This window comes from Parus major, chromosome 11 (assembly GCF_001522545.3).
Source record: "Parus major isolate Abel chromosome 11, Parus_major1.1, whole genome shotgun sequence".
Classification (NCBI taxonomy): domain Eukaryota; kingdom Metazoa; phylum Chordata; class Aves; order Passeriformes; family Paridae; genus Parus; species Parus major.
This window is the reverse complement of record NC_031780.1, coordinates 16,896,131-16,914,490: the sequence shown is the minus strand read 5'-3', so window position 1 is coordinate 16,914,490 and position 18,360 is coordinate 16,896,131. Positions and strand designations below refer to the sequence as shown.

At 40.0% G+C, this 18,360-nt stretch overlaps 1 protein-coding gene across 1 annotated transcript in view; it reads left to right on the top strand.

Annotated features, from left to right (window-relative positions):
• Positions 1-11,770, top strand: part of CDH8 (cadherin 8) — a 150,770-nt gene extending 139,000 nt beyond the window's left edge. Inside the window, exons 12-13 of the mRNA XM_033517205.1 lie at positions 7,953-8,204; positions 9,712-11,770. Coding sequence (XP_033373096.1) covers positions 7,953-8,204; positions 9,712-10,205 — 746 coding nt within the window. The 3' untranslated portion in view covers positions 10,206-11,770. The remainder of the gene's footprint in view (positions 1-7,952; positions 8,205-9,711) is intronic.
• Positions 11,771-18,360: the final 6,590 nt, after the last annotated feature.

Sequence of the window (18,360 nt, the reverse complement as noted above, 5' to 3'; positions counted from 1 at the left end):
TTATTAGTAAACAGCTTTGTGACTGGCTGCTGGAATACAGGAGAGAAAAAGGACAGGCAAAAGCCAGTGCTGTTTTAGCACATCTCACACCCTCTCTGGCCTGGATTTGCTTCCTATTAATAATAATAATTGAGATGATAATTGAGTGCCAAGCCTAAGTGGCACCAGGGCCTTGGAAGAGATGAGTGGACAAAGCAGAGTCAGTGAGATTCACTCAGGTGTGTTGGTGCAGCTCAGACAAGGTGGAGCTTAAACAGACCCAGAACCCAAAATTTCCTGCTTTGACTTGTTCTATGTGTCTGTAAATTTAAAAGAGAGAGGTATCATGTCCTAATTATTCTCTACCCCATTACCAATAAAACTGGTATTATTTCACTTCAATGCATGCTTTTACATCACTATTTCTTTGGCAGGGATTTTCTGTCCTTTCTTCAGTGAGTTAAAAATCCAAGGTACAAAATACAAGAGTTGCTGCTAGACTGCAAGGGACCATATAGTTATGTTTGATTATAGCTCTGCTGGACTAAAGGTCAAAGGAAAGTTTTAGAATACTTAAGAGACAATTATCTAAAGTTCAGACTTTTCCAAAGGAATAGAACTAGAAATTATACATACTATTATCTAAAGTTCACATTTTCAAAGGAAAAAGGTAGGAGGAAATGCTTATTCATCATCACTTTGCTGTTAATTTGTCTGGCTTTTTTTTTTTTTTTTTTTCCTTCTGTCAAGAATTTATTTACTACAAGTTCTGTATTACACAGTAGTGCTAACATAATTATTCCCCTTTCCAAGGAATTTTAACATATGAGAATGATGTATACACGATTAAATATTACTTTGCTCATGATTCAAAATTCCCAGCAGTACTTTTTATTTCTGCAAAGGACTACATGGAAACGTGTTTAGGTTTTTTTATTCATTAGTTGATTCAGCTCCTCAGTTCTGGCATAAACTGTTATTATTTAAGCCAACTGGTACAGAGGAGAAAATAATCAAAGATAAAAAATATGTGACATTTTCCAATTATTCTTCTACCAATATATTTTCTCACATGAAAAACTTTGTCTTTCCCTGTGTTCTTATTGGTGTTTTAGGGGATTGCAGAAATTCCAGGTCTATAAAAAAGCCAAAATCATTCAAGTGTTTGTTAATTTGTCATAGGAATGCTTTGTGAATTGCCATTAAATATGCTAGTGTGGAATACAACCTGCTGTGGGGCAGGAAAGAGAATTTGATCAAGCAGCTGAATTTTTATGACAAAATTTTTTTTCTTCTGCAGCTGATGTCTGCTATCAAATTTGATAGCAACCATCAATCTGCTTTTTTGAAGACATCACAAATTTTTGATATTTATGAAAAGCAGGACAATTTGGAATACCTGTGGATGCTTCAGTGCCCATATGGTCTGGCCATCATAAATCAGGAAAAATATACTGTAAAAACAGCCTCTCTTTATTTTCAGGTGATTTTGTAAGCCTTCTGTTTGACTAGAACATTTATGCCTTATTAAGCATTTATTAGATTTATTTATTAGATTGGACAAAAGGTCCTTTTTCTTCTAAAATGTTCAAGAGCATTTTGTTTGAGGCAGTCATCAAGAAGGGCCTGGTACAGCTGTAAAATACACGTGACACAGTTGTATATACAGATATATTAATATATACATATGGTATCATAAAAATGTGTTTTTTATAACTAGAGTCATATTGAAAACACTAAGTTTAATCACAAAACAAAATTGTTATCGCAGTTCTAATGAACAAATAGGTTATTTTTCTGCTACTAACTATTGCCAAATTTATAACATACAAACTTATAATTGTACCCTTTTAATCAAATATTCCTTTAAAATGTGTTTCAGCCTGAGGCAGAAAAATTAAAAAACCCTGTCTTACATGGGTGATTCTCATAAAGCATTTTAATTTCATTCTTTTGGAAACAAGGAACTGATGCTTCCAACTTGTACTAAAGAAATAAATCAGTTTTTCAGCTCAGGGCTGGTTTGTGAGCAGTGTTTTTTTACAAGGTGAACATGGATGAGGGTGTGCTTGGAGTTGTCACTTCTGGTTCTTGTGGTGGATCAGAAAGATCAGGATTGTTCTTTCCCAGGGATTTTGTAATTGCAAACAGAAAAAAGAAATTCTGAAACAAGAGAGTTGGCACGTGTGGGACTGTGGGCTGTGACTTGGGGCTGCTTTCACTGGGTTTCTTTCTGCAGTGCAATCCCACCAATCTAAAGAGGTGTTATTTGTAAATCTTCTCCTAGAAAGAAAGCATGACTGAGAAAACATTCAAAAATAATAAAGGTGACTTATACAGTGACTTTTTGAGACCCCTCTGTGTTTCTGGACAGTTTTTTTCACAGACTCTAAAAAGGGGATTGGAGTCTTCCTATCATTCACATTTCTCTGCCATTAGGTTTAAATTCTGAAGAAAAACAAAAATACCAGTGTCAGAAATGATCTTTTAAAAATCTGTGTTTGACATTGAAAGGTCTCCACCAGTGAATATTAACAATTATAAGAGGCATATACATATTAATTGTGGTTATTAATGATTATACAAAGCTGAAATGGCATCAACATTTTCTTGAATGTTCTCTTCTATTGCCTCTGCAGCTGGCTGCTGAGAGTTCTAGATCTCACATGCCTTCAAATGTCATGTGCTCTGGTTTCTGCCTGGGTTTTGCTAGTTTCCACTGAAACCTTGATGATAGTAATTCAGTTGCTTGGTTATTTCAAGTTTGGAGTTTCTATTTAAGAATAGATGATGCTTTTGAACAGAGATTGGAGATGAATGGGCTGTCCGTGTCTTTTCCTTATCAAGAAAAGCAGGGAGTGTCACAGTGAGGATATTCCTGCTGCTCTTCTACTTGTGTCAAAGAGCTCTATTTTACAGAGGATCTGAGATTTAAAAATGTACAGAAAGATAGCTCCAATAAACAGGAAGAAACATATATTTCTGTCATTCTGCTGTTTCCATCTGTAGAGCTTCCCATTAAAATTCATTCTTCACATAAGTAATACATCCAGCATAGATAACAACTTCTACCACAAAGTCCTTAATACCATTAATTATTTGATCTTTCTGAGGACATTGAAAAAGGGATAAAAAAAGAAAGGCAGAGTTCTGTAGGTGTAAGGTGGCACAGCAGGGAAATCCACTGATCTCAACATATGAGAGACTGCAAGGGAATTAAAGAATTGCAATAATGTGTGCAGAGAAAATGATGCAAACTCACTGCTTCTGATTGTTACTTTTGTTCTGTTCTTTTATTTTCTGGCTTAAAATTGCAAGTTTCATTCTTGCACAAAGTGGGAGGTGAAGGAGTTGACTCGTGCCTGCTAATTTCACATCCTGATTGCTGTCAATGCCATTAAAGTCACTCGTGTCCAGAAAATCCAGAAGTAGCTCTGTATTAAAATTATTGCATTTACATTTTCTCAGAATCTTTCATCCAAGAACCTCAAAAGAGATCTGAGAGATTTGAGAACAGTTGTAGAATCTGCAGAAAGCGCTTGGCCCTGTGGTAATTGTTGTGGTTATGCAAACTACTTTTGTCTAGAAACCACACTGCACATCTTTCAAAGACCTTCTGCATTGTCATTCTTTGTTCCAGCTGTGAGGGAGATATTCCCCAAACAGTCACGGTTATTTCAAGAGGCTGCTTGTAAATTTTAGAGGCTGAGTGTCAGCCAGGGAGCTGAGCCACCAGGTTTTTAATGTGTAGAGTAGGCAGAAGTGAGCTCCAGCTCGGAGCTGTGGTTGTGCATGCCCAGAGCTGTGTCTCTCTGACCTGACACCGATGCTGTGATGATTATTCAGACCTTACACCATTCCTGAAGCCTGCAGGACAGGCTGCAGCTCCTGCTCCTTCCTGGGTGGCTGGTACATCACCAGGGAGAGGGCATTCAGAGGCTCATGACCTTCTCTAGCCCCTTCCCCACAGAGAAGGGCACAGAATTCCAGGAGATTCATTGTGACAGAGAATGTCCAAGCCCTTTGGACGTGTCTCACTGGCTGGAGGAGCACACTCAGTGTCTCTTCACCTGTGGTAGACAGCTCAGAGCTCTGTGAACAGAGAACTTTGGGTGCTTCCTGCACGTGCTTTGCCCTGTTTTGCTAAAAGTACCATGAATAAATAAACAACCTGAGCAGTGCTATAATGAAGGATCAGTGGGTTAATTGGGAAGATGAGGGGAAGGAGATTGTCCCCTCTCCTGCTGAGCACCTGCTGCCAAGTTAATTCATGAAGCAGTGCTGGAGGCTGTTCCTGGAGGAGATTCCTGTTGTTTTGTCAGCTCCAGGAGAGGGGAATGTCCACAGAAAGGAGAAAGCTAATCAGATAAATTGAGTTTATTGCTGATCAGCTGCTAGGATTTATCTTCAAGTTCTAGGAACCAACTAAAATTTCAGCTAGGGAGTCATTGTTCTTCACTCAAAGCCACATCTTCAGTAACATCAAGGTATATTTATTTTAAGACATAGCAATGAAGGGGAAAGAATTTATCGCTAAACAAAATTCCTAAGTCAAATGGAGGACTTGCTGCCCATTGGCAAAACAATTTGGTCATTTCATTTTGCTTTTTGTATTTTCTGCTTGTCAGTTTCTTTTCTTTCCAGGCATAACATATTCACTTTTAGTCAAATATGGTTTCTAATAAAAAATAAGCAAACAAACAAAACCCCAACTAACAACAAAAAATCCAACCAAACAAGTCATCTGTAAGAAAAGAAAGTTATTCTCTTCTGAATGGTTCTGACTGTCCAGCCACTGCAACTTAATTTGCACTTAACTAACAGTTATTATTCCAAATATCTTGCACCTCTTTTGCTTTCTCTCATTTCTTCTGAACTTGAATTGATAACCAGTACTGATACCAGGTGGTTTCTTACACTCAGCAAAGCTTCACTGCTGGACACTTTATTTTCTCCATCTCTCCTCCCTCTCACTTTTTCTGCCCCTTTCTGTTTGTCTCTTTAGAGTACATCCTCCCTTTTTTCCCTCGGTTACACTCTGGTTTTGGCTTATTAGAATTTTCTGCAGCAGACAGGATGGCAGGGAGTGTCTCAGGAGGATGGAAAGGATCTGAAGCTGTTTCCAGCAAGTGCAGCTTCTCTTTTTTTGTTCCTTCCTAAAGCAGGTGCCTCTGCTGTTTTGCATATCTGTAAAGTGCAGGGCTGTTGGGCTCAGCACATCAATCCTGTGCTCCAGCTTGGGCAGAGAAGGACTGCAGCAGGTTCACAGGGAGGAACAGGCTGTAGCAGTACGGATTTTAGAGCTCTGTGTAATAGAACTGTAAAAGTCTCTGGAGTTCGGAATAAATGACTACAGATGTGACACCTCTGAGTGGGATTTGTCTCAAAGAAAGAGCTGGAAATTGAGCACCACTTAGTTCTTTTCTCTTTTGAAAGGTTAAAGCAAAAGGATTAAGGATGCAGCTTATGCTGGGATATTTTTAATTTTGCAGGAGAATGACAATGGACAGATGAATTTATTTTCCAGTATTTGAAAATAGGGAGAGGTGGCAAAGGGGAAAAGAAGGCTATCAGATCAAAAAAGGAACTTTAACACATCACGTAGTCACTCTTACTTTGGTAAAGCTCTACACACCCATATTCAGGGAAACTGAGCTACAGGATTATTTTTCCAACATAACTTTTCCCTTTTTTCCCTGCAGAGAACAAGGATGGCACTGGAAGTGGTTTAACCTGCACACGTGTGTTAACACCTCTGGCACACCAACCAAGGAGGAGTGCAGGGTTTGTTCACTTCCAAATGTGTGTTAATTATTGACTTCAGACACACCTGACTTTTCCTCTGCAGCACACAGGCACATGTGACACTGGGTGTCATCAGGGACTTGGGTCCTATTTGAGTTGTCAGAATTCTTAAGAGCTTATACCTGAAATTTGTCTTCAGTAAACACATATGCTTCCTTTCATTTTAAAAAGGGCACAAGGAAGAGCTAGACTATTTATTTAGCTCCAGGGTGCCATCAGTTTTGATGTGACTGTTTCCAACTGGAATAGATAAAACCTCAGGACTCCTGCAGGTAAAAAAAAAATCATTAGGATTACTTTTTGTTCTGCAAAGTGACCATATTTATTCTGCTTTATGAAGGAGTTAATTTTTAGATTGACCTTCACGTGTTGCATAATCTAAATGTATGAAAAATGCTGAAATGGTTACATCATCTGCAATATAAATTATAACAAGAACCTCTCTAGGCCAAGTAAATGTGATTGGTAAGTGATTCTGCTGTGGAAGGGATAGAAAATTATAGAATTACAGAATGTGTGGGAAGGGACCTGATCTTCAGGAGAAGCCTATTGTCATATGAGCACTCCCTGTTGTTTTCTTTCTTTCCATGGAATGACATTCAGCATTGCATGTGTCCATTTTAGAACATAAAATATCAGGAGCTTCCTTTTGTTCATGATGCATCAGGAAAATGAACCTCAGCTCCTTCTTCCAAACAAGATGTGCAGCTTTATTTTTAAATTGTCATTGGATCCCACAGCAACACTTACACACACTCACACACACATTCCTCTTCTGTGTGCCTCTGATTCTTTTTATGAAACAAAACACAAACAGCAAACTAATGCAAGTCAACATTCAGTCTGTTAGTATAATTCCTAGTATTGAATTATTATTTTATTCCACAGAATAAAGCAGTCCAAAGTCAGAGAATATTTAAGTATATAAAGAAATCAGAATTTTCTGCATATTTGACATGCCACTAATCATGGTTTATACCTGAGCACTATGACACATACAAGATTATTGATATCTGTGTGTGTTTGTAATTGTCTAGAACCTGTAATTTGTATAACTATACAAATTAAAATCTGTATGCTTACCCTAAGAAAAATCAACCTGTATTAATTTGATGGTGAACTGAGAACTGAGTGACTCTGAGAGATTTCACTGTGTAACTCTATGGCTGTGTAGGATGCCATGCAGTCAGATGCCTCTTTATATTTCTAAAATTAACTTTCTTCATATGTGTGCAGAGGTAAGAATGTTTTAGACTCATTTTCTGTCTGCCTCCATGGGAGATACAGCCTGGTTTGATCTCTTTTCTTCATTGAGGCCAAATAAATGTTTAGATCTCTCAAAATTAGGCCCACAACTTGTAATGCATTTAGCTTTTCTTTTGTCTTTGTATAAAAAAGAAGAATTGTTTATAGCAGTGGAAAATGTGCAGTTCATGGTTGTAAGGAAAGGAAGATTTGTGTTAATTGGTGAATATGCTTTAAGTTTGGGTTACTTTAATATCTCATTTCCCTCTTGCTTTACTGGCTGGGTTTTTATGACTGTGTGACTGGAAATAAATGTGGTGAATCATGATGGGAAGATATCTGTAGTGCTGAGCGCAGAGGAGAAATAAGGGAATGCCATCATCAAATCTGACCATGGGACACAAGAAAATGAATATATTGCACTTCTTCATGCAGCTGGACAGAAAGGGGAGGCATTTCTGTGCCACATGCTGGCACAAGGAGCTCGTGGAACCTCGCTGTCACTGGAGAACACAAAATGATTCACACAAACACCTCTCAGTGTCAGGACAGAAAAACAGTGCCTTTATTCTCTGACTCCAGTATATATAGATTCTCAACAATGACCAGGGATTGGATAATTAATTTGCCACCTTCCCAAGCACATTGGTCATGAGAAACATCCATCAAAAGATGTTTCTTAGAAGGAATGTGATAAACAACTTATGTTTATAGAACTTTCATGGGAAAGTAACTAGAATTATGAAAACATTAGCAGAAGGCTTCAATTTCTAGGGGGTCATTCTCACCCTTTCTCCTATAAAAATAGAAAAGAAAAAAAATATTGCAAACAGTCAGAAGGCTCTAGTTTGAGGGTGATCCCTTGAGGTTTCCTGCTCAGGGAAGGGCTGAGCGCTGAGCCGCTGCCAATTTTGCCTTTGCAGATAACACGCTGAGCATCCTGGCCAAGCACAGCGGCTTCAGCCGGCAGAAGCAGGAGGTGTACCTGCTGCCCATCGTCATCAGCGACAGCGGCTCGCCACCCATGAGCAGCACGGGCACGCTGACCATCCACGTCTGCGGCTGCAGCAGCGACGGCATCGTCCAGTCCTGCAACGTGGAGGCCTACGTGCTGCCCATCGGGCTCAGCATGGGCGCCCTCATCGCCATCCTGGCCTGCATCATCCTGCTGCTCGGTGGGTGCACAGGGACCCCCTTCCCACCGCCTGCGAGGGGTGGGCTTCCCACGGGAGGAGGGACACTCCGCTCCCACACCTCCTGCTGCAGGGCTGGATCCCTCAGCTGCTGAGAGCTGGACACAAGCAGAGAGAGCAAAGTCCAGTTCTAAAGCAGACACACACACGAGTTACAGGAGAAACAGGTGTGGAATGGGAAAATTCAGATCAGGGTGTTGAGCAGCAAGGTGAATAGTGGACTACCCCATGAAAATGGATCTGTTGTATGTTCTAAGACTTGCATGAATCATGGGATCATAGAATGTCCTGAATGGGAAGGGACCCACAGGGATCATGGATGCAGCTCCTGTCCCTGCAGACCCCCCAGCAATCCCCCTGGGCATCCCTGGAGCGCTGTCCAAAGGCTCCTGGAGCTCTGGCAGCCTCCTGCCCATCCCTGGGGAGCCTGGGCAGTGCCAGCACCTCTGGGGGAAGCTGAACCTTCCCTGATCTCCAGCCTGAGCCTGCCCTGACTCAGCTCCAGCCTCTCCCTGGGTGCTGTCCCTGGCCCAGAGCAGAGCTGGGAGCTGCCCCTGCAGTTCTGGGGGTCTCTGCCCTCAGCTCCTCTGCTGCAGCTGGACCAGCCCAGTGCCCTCAGATGCTCCTCAGGTGGCCCCTGCAGGCCCTTCCCCAGCCCCAGCTCCCTCCTTTGGATGTTTTCTTCCAGCTTTATCTCTTTCCATGATATATATTTGTATTTGTGTATTTCTATTATAAGTTTATTCTGGATTGTAATGGCACAAAAGACAGTAAAGCTTTACAAGGTAAGCACTATGGTATGTTTTAATAAAACATGCAATGTTTGTATACAACATCAAGCAAGTGAGGGAGAGAACAGTGAAAGGAGATTCCAATTTCTGCACTTTGCAGCTTCACTTTGTGACTGAGATTTACATCAGTAACTGAGGCTTCAGCATTAAGCTGCAGAACCCATTTAGAGTTTTTTATGCATCTGTCCACAATTCTGAAATTGAGCTAAGCTCTTTCTTTCTCACTTATTTTCTCACTCTCTTTTTAGTTACATAATAGGGGTCTTGCAACAGGTAGAGAAAACACTGGTTCCATTCTCCCCTGAGGGCTATGTTTTCAGAAAAACACTCTCTTATTTTTGAAAACACCATCCCTAATGTAGATCATTATACCCTATGTGAGTAATGATAGCCCGACTTCACTTCTGAAGGGAAAAGTTGAGGCTCAGAATTAGAAGTATGAGAAATCTTATTGCTTCTATAAAATTGAGCTTCAGATGAAAATAAAAGCTGATAATCAAAGATTATATGACTAATCAGAGCTTCTGATCAAATTTCCTTCATGTGAAGGGGGTTGAAGTCATAGGTCTTTCAGCTTTTCACCCTCACTACTCCCAATTCCACAAAAAGCAACCTCTCACCTCCCCCAGCTGCACTCACCCTGTGGTGTTTGGATTGGAAATATTTTGCCTAATCAGCTTGTGGTGCTCTCTTTGCAGTTATTGTGGTGCTGTTTGTGACACTGAGAAGACACAAGAATGAACCTCTAATCATCAAAGACGATGAAGATGTGAGGGAAAATATCATCCGCTATGACGACGAAGGAGGTGGAGAGGAAGATACAGAAGCGTTTGACATTGCAACTTTGCAAAATCCAGATGGAATTAATGGATTTTTGCCTCGCAAGGATATTAAACCTGATCTTCAGTTTATGCCCAGGCAGGGTCTTGCACCTGTTCCTAACGGTGTTGATGTCGATGAATTTATTAATGTAAGGCTTCATGAAGCTGATAATGATCCCACAGCTCCGCCATATGACTCTATCCAGATTTATGGCTATGAAGGAAAGGGGTCAGCGGCTGGTTCCCTTAGTTCCTTGGAGTCCTCCACATCAGACTCAGACCAGAATTTTGACTACCTCAGTGAATGGGGTCCTCGCTTTAAAAGACTCGGAGAACTTTACTCAGTCGGAGAAAGTGACAAAGAAACTTGACAGTGGATTACAAACTTTTTCCCTGTTGACTTAATGATCATGTAATATTCTAGGGCCACTGCTGTTAGTTAAAACTAATGTGGCTTTTTGTTTTAGAGGCAAGTTTAGCGCCAGTCATCTATAAAATCAACTACATTGTAATGTTGAACCAAAAAAAAAGTATATGTTAGGAGGTTAAGTCTTGTGGAGTGTGAAGTAAAGTATGTGGAGTGTCTAGAAGTCTTTGGATATTTGATATTCACTTGACCACTCTGAAGATGGAGATTTGGATCTTTGATTATCTTCAGTGAATTGAAAAGAACAAAAAAAGAAATTGGTGCTCTCTTAGGAAACGGACTTGCAGGGATTTGCTGTTGAACAGTAGCTCCTGCCCAGTATGTGTAAAACTAAAGGTTTATTTCTGCATTGCCAACAAAGATCCCGCCACAGAAATGTTCAAAGCAATATCTTGGTCTTCTTAGCAATGCTGAGCAGAAATGGCATTGCCAATTCCTACTGGCTCCTACTGTGCAGTGACCATCCATTGTACATACAGTAATTGTTGGCCACGTAACCACAGACTGAATATCATCTTTAAATATTGTGTCAAGCCTTAAAATATTCACATGTTCTTAATCCATTCCAGTGATGGGTAATAAATACTACTAATGTGTAGAGATTCAGAGGCAGGGCTGCAAAACCTTGCCTCACAAAAGGATCTTTTTCTAGAAGAAGGATCAACCCTGTGCTTCGTCTTCTGAAAGAAAAAACTGTGAAATGGGATGGACTTACATAAATGAAAGAATTGCTGATTTTATTGCTAAAGATCGAATTTATTTGTTTAATCTTTGAAATAAATATTTTATTGATGTCCATTACTGCTTTTATTTATTAAGACTGATAATCTATAGAGTAAGATTATGAAGAAAACTAAATTATATCAGTTAGATTTTTTTCTCTCTATATAATGAATGTTTCATACATGTACATTTTGAAAAGAAAAATGACAAATTGTTGCAGGTTAAAGCAGTTCCCTGTCCATTTGCAGTAGCTGAATTTTAAGAGAATGCTGGCAGGCATTAAACCTAGCCAGAGAAAACTTTTGACAGTTTTATATCTTCTTCATAAATCTAGTACCTGGTGTTTTTAATACAAGCACAAACAGCTGGAAGTAAACTGGTTCATGTGAATATTTAAACTATAGACTTTTAGAAATCCACACATAACACAGTACAGTAAAAAAAAACCATGCTTATAGTTCTCCACTGTATTAGAGCAGGAACCAGTGTGTACATAATTTTACTGCTTCTGTTATTAGCATTTTTTTCTATAATATTCATAGTGATGCACCAGGGCTCTTGCACACAGAGAAAGAACACTAGAAGCTGCAAGCATACTCAATTTGTAATGCAAACTTGCCATTTAGAAGTAGCAATTGTATAAGAAAACTACGTATTACATGCAAATCATTTTAATTTTCTACTTTGTTTTGGAGCTATATTATTGTTTGTTTATTTACTCCATGTATTGTATTCAGAGAAACTCCTGTATTGTTTCCTACTTTGTGAAATATATTTTTATAAATACTTTTCTTGTTATTGCTTTTCTTTCAGGTTTACCTGGGCACTGCAGAAATTATTCTTCCAGAATAACTTCATAGTTTTTTGAGAGATGTAGTTTCTTCAAAATCATTTATTTATCAGTTGAATACAGACAAGATAATAATAAAAAAAAAAAGAGGAAAAAAAGGAGAATATTTGAAACAATGTTTATCAGTGATTGCAGAATTTTGACAGTGATGGGAGCACAGGAGTTAGGCATGTCTGATTCACTACACCATGCTGAAAAACAGCCTCACATGATTTTTGTTTAAGCATTGCTGGTTAAAACAACCCACTGACTTGAAGCTCCTCAATAACACTTGTTCTGCAAACAAAGAATTCTTAACACATCACCCCCAGTTTTGCCTGTATTTCAGATGTTAACATTGACTTTGCTTTAGCTGCAGCATGACTTGGTTTAATGACTGTAGTCTGTGGGCAACTAATACATTAATACCACTTCGACATATATTATGAAAATTTCATTGAAATTCGTGAAGTTCCAAACACATTTAAGTTACACTGCATTAAAACAAAAATTATTTTGAATAACTGAATCTAAAACTTTTGGCAAAACACTGAACTAAACAGTAAAGTCCTCTAAGGGTAGGAAAGAAGCCATCCTAGAGATTTCAGTGAAATCAAAGATATTTCTGTAAATAACTACAAGAAAAATCAAGCACACTCTTGCTCAGCACTCGCACTGGGTGCCAGGGTGTTCTGAGCTGCCATGGCAGATCCAACACCAGGAAAGGGATTGGGAACTGAGCCAGTTTCTGGTGCACATCCCAGTCCTGGGAGCCAGGGAAGGTGCTGTGAATGTGGATCATTGTCTGGGGCCACATCAGCCTTCAGGGCAAGGCACTCTGCAAGTTAGAGGCTACACTGGAGGGTTTAGCAAAGCTCTTTTGTAGGAAAACTCACAAATGGAAATCCTTCTGATTGCCTTTCTGATTGAAAGTTCCATCTGAGACCACGACAGTGCATTCAGTAATAAGATTTCCAGGAAAAAAATCCCATCACTGGCCCTGTAGGAGAGGCAAAGCATGACAGAAATCTCATCATTGTCAGTCAAAAATACATGGGAGTCACTACAGCTGGGCAGAGCTCTAAATTGGGCATTTCTACAGATTTTAAACAGGAATAGCTACAATGCAAAGGGGAGAGAAAGAATTCATGAATTTCTGACCTGTCAATAGAGATGTGTTGTTTCTTGTGTCATTGTCTCCCCACCGAAGGGAAATGATTAATTCTGCAAACTAATTCCATGTAATTTGAATATAAAATTTATACCAATACGTGTTAGAGGGTTAAATGTCAATCATTCAATTTTTCCAGTACTTCTCCTTTTTCTGACAATTAACTCAGCATAGAATGATTTTGGATAACAGCAGTATTTAGGGGGATTAGATCATCCTGTTCTACATTTCACATCTAGATTTAGCCATATTAGCGACACTCTTTTTAAGCATATAAAAGTGCAATCTTTTTCAACAACATTTAATTAGCAATTGACTCATTGCAAGTGACAAGGAAAATGCATTCAATTAGAATTATTAATACTGATACATTTGAGAAGTAAATACTCAAAAATCTTTTGCAACTGTTGAGTCCCTTAGAGTCCCATTGCTCCTGGCCTGCCTTCACCCGGCTGTGCCTCACATCGTTTGTCACAAGCACTGAGGTAAATCATCCCACCCCTGAGAGCTGGAATTCTGTGCACATTGTAAGGACACAAAAGGCATTTCAATATGAAAGTGCTGTGAAGGGAATGTGTGCACATGCTTATTAAATATAACTGGGATGGCTGGAGGTCTTCAAGGTGCCCTGTCCTTTCCAGCAGCTGAAAGCAGAGGCTGTTTGTGTGCTCTGATCTTGAAATCAGATCATGGCAAGCTCATTTAAATACATTTTTTACCCAGTATCATTACACCTTTTTGTCTGTGATGACTTTGAAATGACTGTGAAGTACAGAGGAGAGAAAATGGCTCAAGACTTTCATTTAAAATCAGCAGTTGCTGATCACAGGAAAAACATTTAACACTATGGCAACTCCAAATCCCATCAGCTCTGTGGCAGCGCAGCAGTGACAATTCTCAGTCTGGAGAACAGACAGGATGTCTGCAAAATAGTCTGCTTGGAATAACTCTATTTGTACAGCTCTGCGAGACATGGAGCTGCTGATTTTAATAGAAAGAGAAAAATAAATCAGCTCTACTACATTCATGCAGTTGCATCTCCCTACAAATGTGTGTGGCAATGTTTTTTAACAGCCTGCATGGCCATGGAATTCTAGAACTGGATGAGTGGGTTTAGAAAGCTTCTCCAAGGTCTGTCCAGCTGAGGGAATTTTTGGCAGGTAGCCTTTTCCTGTATCTGATTTTCTTGGGATATAATTTCAGTATGATGGAGCTGTTGGGCTGTTTCTCCTCCTCTGCCTGCTCCTCTCTTCACCACATCATCTATCCCAAGCAGGAATGCTGGGACTATAATGTTAGGAAGTTCATTAAGACCATGTAGCTCTTTCTCAGCTGGTCAGTGTTCAGGGAGTAGAAAATGCAGCTCATCCAGGAGAGTGAGGTTCCTGCAGCCTCCAGGGAAGACTGAACAGTCTGAGTTTCTCATACAAAAGGACTGTTCCAGTTTTTAAATTATGCTGAAAAATCTGAAGCTAATGATGGTGCTTTTAAATTAATAGAAAAGTATAAATAATAGAAAAAAAAAGTTCATTAGCGGCAGACATTCACAAGTGTTTCTGATCAAGGGAAGTGAAAAGTTCATCAAAAGTTCATCAGAACTGCAGTGCCAGGAGGCAGGGAATGGCTGCCAGTGGCAGAGGGCAGGGCTGGATGGGATATTGGGCAGGGATTGTTCCCTGGCAGGGTGGGCAGGCCCTGGCACAGGGTGCCCAGAGCAGCTGGGGCTGCCCCTGGATCCCTGGCAGTGCCCAAGGCCAGCTTGGACATTGGGGCTGGGAGCTCCTGGGACACTGGGAGCTGGCCCTGCCATGGCTGGGGTGGGAATGGGATGAGCTCTAAGCCCTCTTCCAAACTGGGCCATTCTGTGATTCCGTGTAAAAAGGTTGCTCAAAAAAGTGTTTTTCAGATTTGGAAAGTTTTTAGCAGTGCAGGATGTTCTAATAAATTGAAGCTTAGTAAAAATAAAAATATGAAAAAATAAAAAGTGAGACCATTCACTCTTGTTAGAGTTTGCTTTCAGACCACAGCATGTGTCATTAGCAGAAAATAGCAAGTACTGATGGAGTGAGCAATGAAAGCTTTCTGTGCTCTATCATTCAGATAAGTTGGACTTGTATTATTTCTACATTTGTATACTATTTGTGCTAGATAATATTCTGGCTTTGCAGAAGGTGGAAACCAATTTAACTTGCTGTATAATTCACAGAGATGGGTTTTGTAATCACACTGCAAAATGAGTCTAGCTGCTGTATTACACAATACTGATACTGGCTTATGTGCTGCAGAACCAGACCCTCTCCAACTAATGTCACAGTATTTTAAATGAGAAAATATAAAAGTCCTGACAATGCTTTTTGTGCAACTGCAACTAAGACATCTTCCAAAATGGCTAATAAAAGCGAGCTGAAGCTCAGTGTTGCTGGCAGAGCCCTGTAAATGTGCTCATTAGCATTGCAACACAACCATCTCTTCTTTTTTCCTTCTTCCTACCCCCGACACTGCAAACACCAAACCAGTGAGATAAACATGAAAACCTCAGCCTTCTCTTCAGAGGGGATTTGGAAAAACTTGCAGAATTCCCTCTCTTCTCCTTCCATGCCTGCATGACAGAGGTCTGTGGGACCACAGGCACAGGGCAGGGATGAGTAGAGGTTTCCTCTTTTATTCCACGATTGCAGAAAGCATTTCTGGTATGGGGACAGAAGCACCCCCCTGATACTTTTCTGGGTACTCACAAAATACAAATTAAATATGACAGCTACAGTTGCTGGTCATCAGGAGATCCCAGGCCAACCATTTTGAGTAGACCCATGGAATAGGTGGGATTGGAAAGGACCTTAAAAATCATCATTTTCCACCCCCTGCTATGGGCAGGGACAGCCCCAGTGTCCAACCTGGCCTTGGGCACTGCCAGGGATGTTCATCCAGTTTAAATACAAACTCGTTCCATGGGGCTGAGGAACACAAAGATTTCCTTCTTTACTCCTGTGGAAATGTTCTGATTTGTGAAATCTGGAATAAACAGCCAGAAGGGCAGAGGCAAACAGCACTGATACCTGGTGGTGGCAAAATGATGGGTGAATCTGGACTGGGCTCTCATTTTGCACCTTGGGTCTTTGTGTTGGCCAAGCCTAGCCTTGATTTTTTTTTACTTCAACATACTTAACAGCAAAAAAGTCACTTCCCTGCCTTTCATAACAGCTTGGTTTTGAATTATAAAACAGGTCTTGTGGTTGGGGGGCCTTTTTGTCATTTCTTTCTTTGTTAGTGGAATGTTCCCTGATGGCAACACTGACACAGTTCATTCTGCCAAATTTCACAAGCTGGCAGTTTTACCAATGAATATGAAAACAAAAGATGTGCATTTTTAAACTGAAATATTATTTATATGATTGGGAGCAACAAAGCCAATTGAATCACCTTTAAATTAAACTCCACTTCCACATTTCCTGCCACAGATGGGATTGTTTTTGGACTCATTTTCACATACTGATATATCAGTGCTGGGAGTTTTATATGCAAGGGAATACCTCTCTAGACATTGCTGAGGAGTAAGTTTCCCATATTTCATAGAAGAAGAATATCATGACTTTAACCCAGGAACACAGAAATAGGGAGTTTTACTTAAAATCACACGAACAAGTAGAATTCAGAGCTGAATTCCAAGTGTCTCAGGGGTAAGATAGGGCAGCTGCTCAGAGTTAAGCCCCAGATTATTTTGGCAGTGTGTGTGACCTCCTCCTGGACACATCCCAGGGCTCCTGAGCAGCTCTCCAGCACAGGGTGGTTCTGCAGGGCTTCATCCCAGTCTCTGCCATGGCAGGGTGGGGAGGGTGGCTGAGAGCTGTCACCTCCAGAGGGACACATGGACCTTCTGCTCCTTGTCCCAAGGTGGATTTTACAGCTCCCAGCAACTCCTGCAGTGCCAGCCCTGAGCTGGAGGCAGCTGTGGCCACCCAGAGTCACTTGTTACACCAAATAAAGGCAGCTTGGGTAAAATGGCATTGCAATACAGACAGGGAGAGACAATTAATCCTCACCAAAAAAAGGTCAAGAATGAATCATCAAATGCTGTAGGGTTTTAATGGATATTTCCCAACCCTCTTATATTACATGAAACAGCAGCCAAGCAGCCATTAATTTTATTCTATATAATGCTTCTTCCATCAATAAAAGTAGCAGAGGATGACAAAGGGGCTTTATTTAAATTTATCATAAATGTCTGCTGCTTCTGTTTTCATAATTTACTGAAAAAAACAAAAACTCAGGGAATTTTCAGCCCATGATTACATAGACACAGTCCAATATTTGGATAAAACAGAAGAGCCCCTTACTCTCTTCTTTCTGTCCCATCCTTATGAATGCTCTGGCTTAATTAATTAATTAAATTTAGCATTGTGTCTGCTCTTGTCCATGTGGCAATTCATTTGAGAGCTTTTTAATTCAGAATCTACTAAGAACCTGTCTTTTCAGGCAGCCTGCTAATATCAGAGAGGGAGGGAAAATGTTATCTCACAAACCTGTGATTGCATTAATAACTATTTTCAAATTTTCCCACAACTTCTGTTTCTGAAAATATTTTATCCCTTGAAAATGCACGAAGGGATTAGGTGAGTAGGATTTTTTGCAATCCTAATGTGACACAAACAGAATCTAGGAATTCTGAGAATTTATTTCCCCTTATTCTTTGTGATGGGCAAATAAGCACATATTGATGTGAAGACTTTTATTACCAAAACCAACTTGTAATTGCAAAGAGAAAGAAAAAAGCATTTAAAATAAAACCAGAAAGATATAATTTCCTAAATTTTCAGAATGATTCTGTCTAATTTAAATTTTCATTTCCATTCATGTTTTCACTGTTTTGTGGGTTTTTTCTGGCAACAAAGGCCAGTCAAATACTGTCAGTCATAGGAAAATAATTTGAAGCCAAAGCACATTATTGCTGCAATCATGGAATTTGATGGTCTGGTAGGAATTCAGTTTTTGGCAGGGAATTTTGGGACCTGTAGTGCTGGTGGAAAGCTTGGATGGAATCATTTGTTCTGAGCTGGGTAAAGCAGTGGCAGGCCCTGCCCCACCCAGTGCTGCCAGCTGCTGAGGGATAATTCCTCTATTTCTGTTTTATATTTCTCTTTGCTTTCAGGGGGTAGGTGAAGCACAGGGAATTCAGCAAGGCACCAAGTCAGATCTCATTCAATGCATCCTCATCTATCCTGGTTCCTGCTCAGGTAAATGTGTACCAACAATATTTATATTTACTGGAAGAATTTCCCTTAAAAGCTGGAATTCAAATTTTGGAAGTGCTGACAAAACATCGTGTTCACAGCACTGGACTGTAACTTTATGTTGCACATAAAACATTCAAACAAGTTT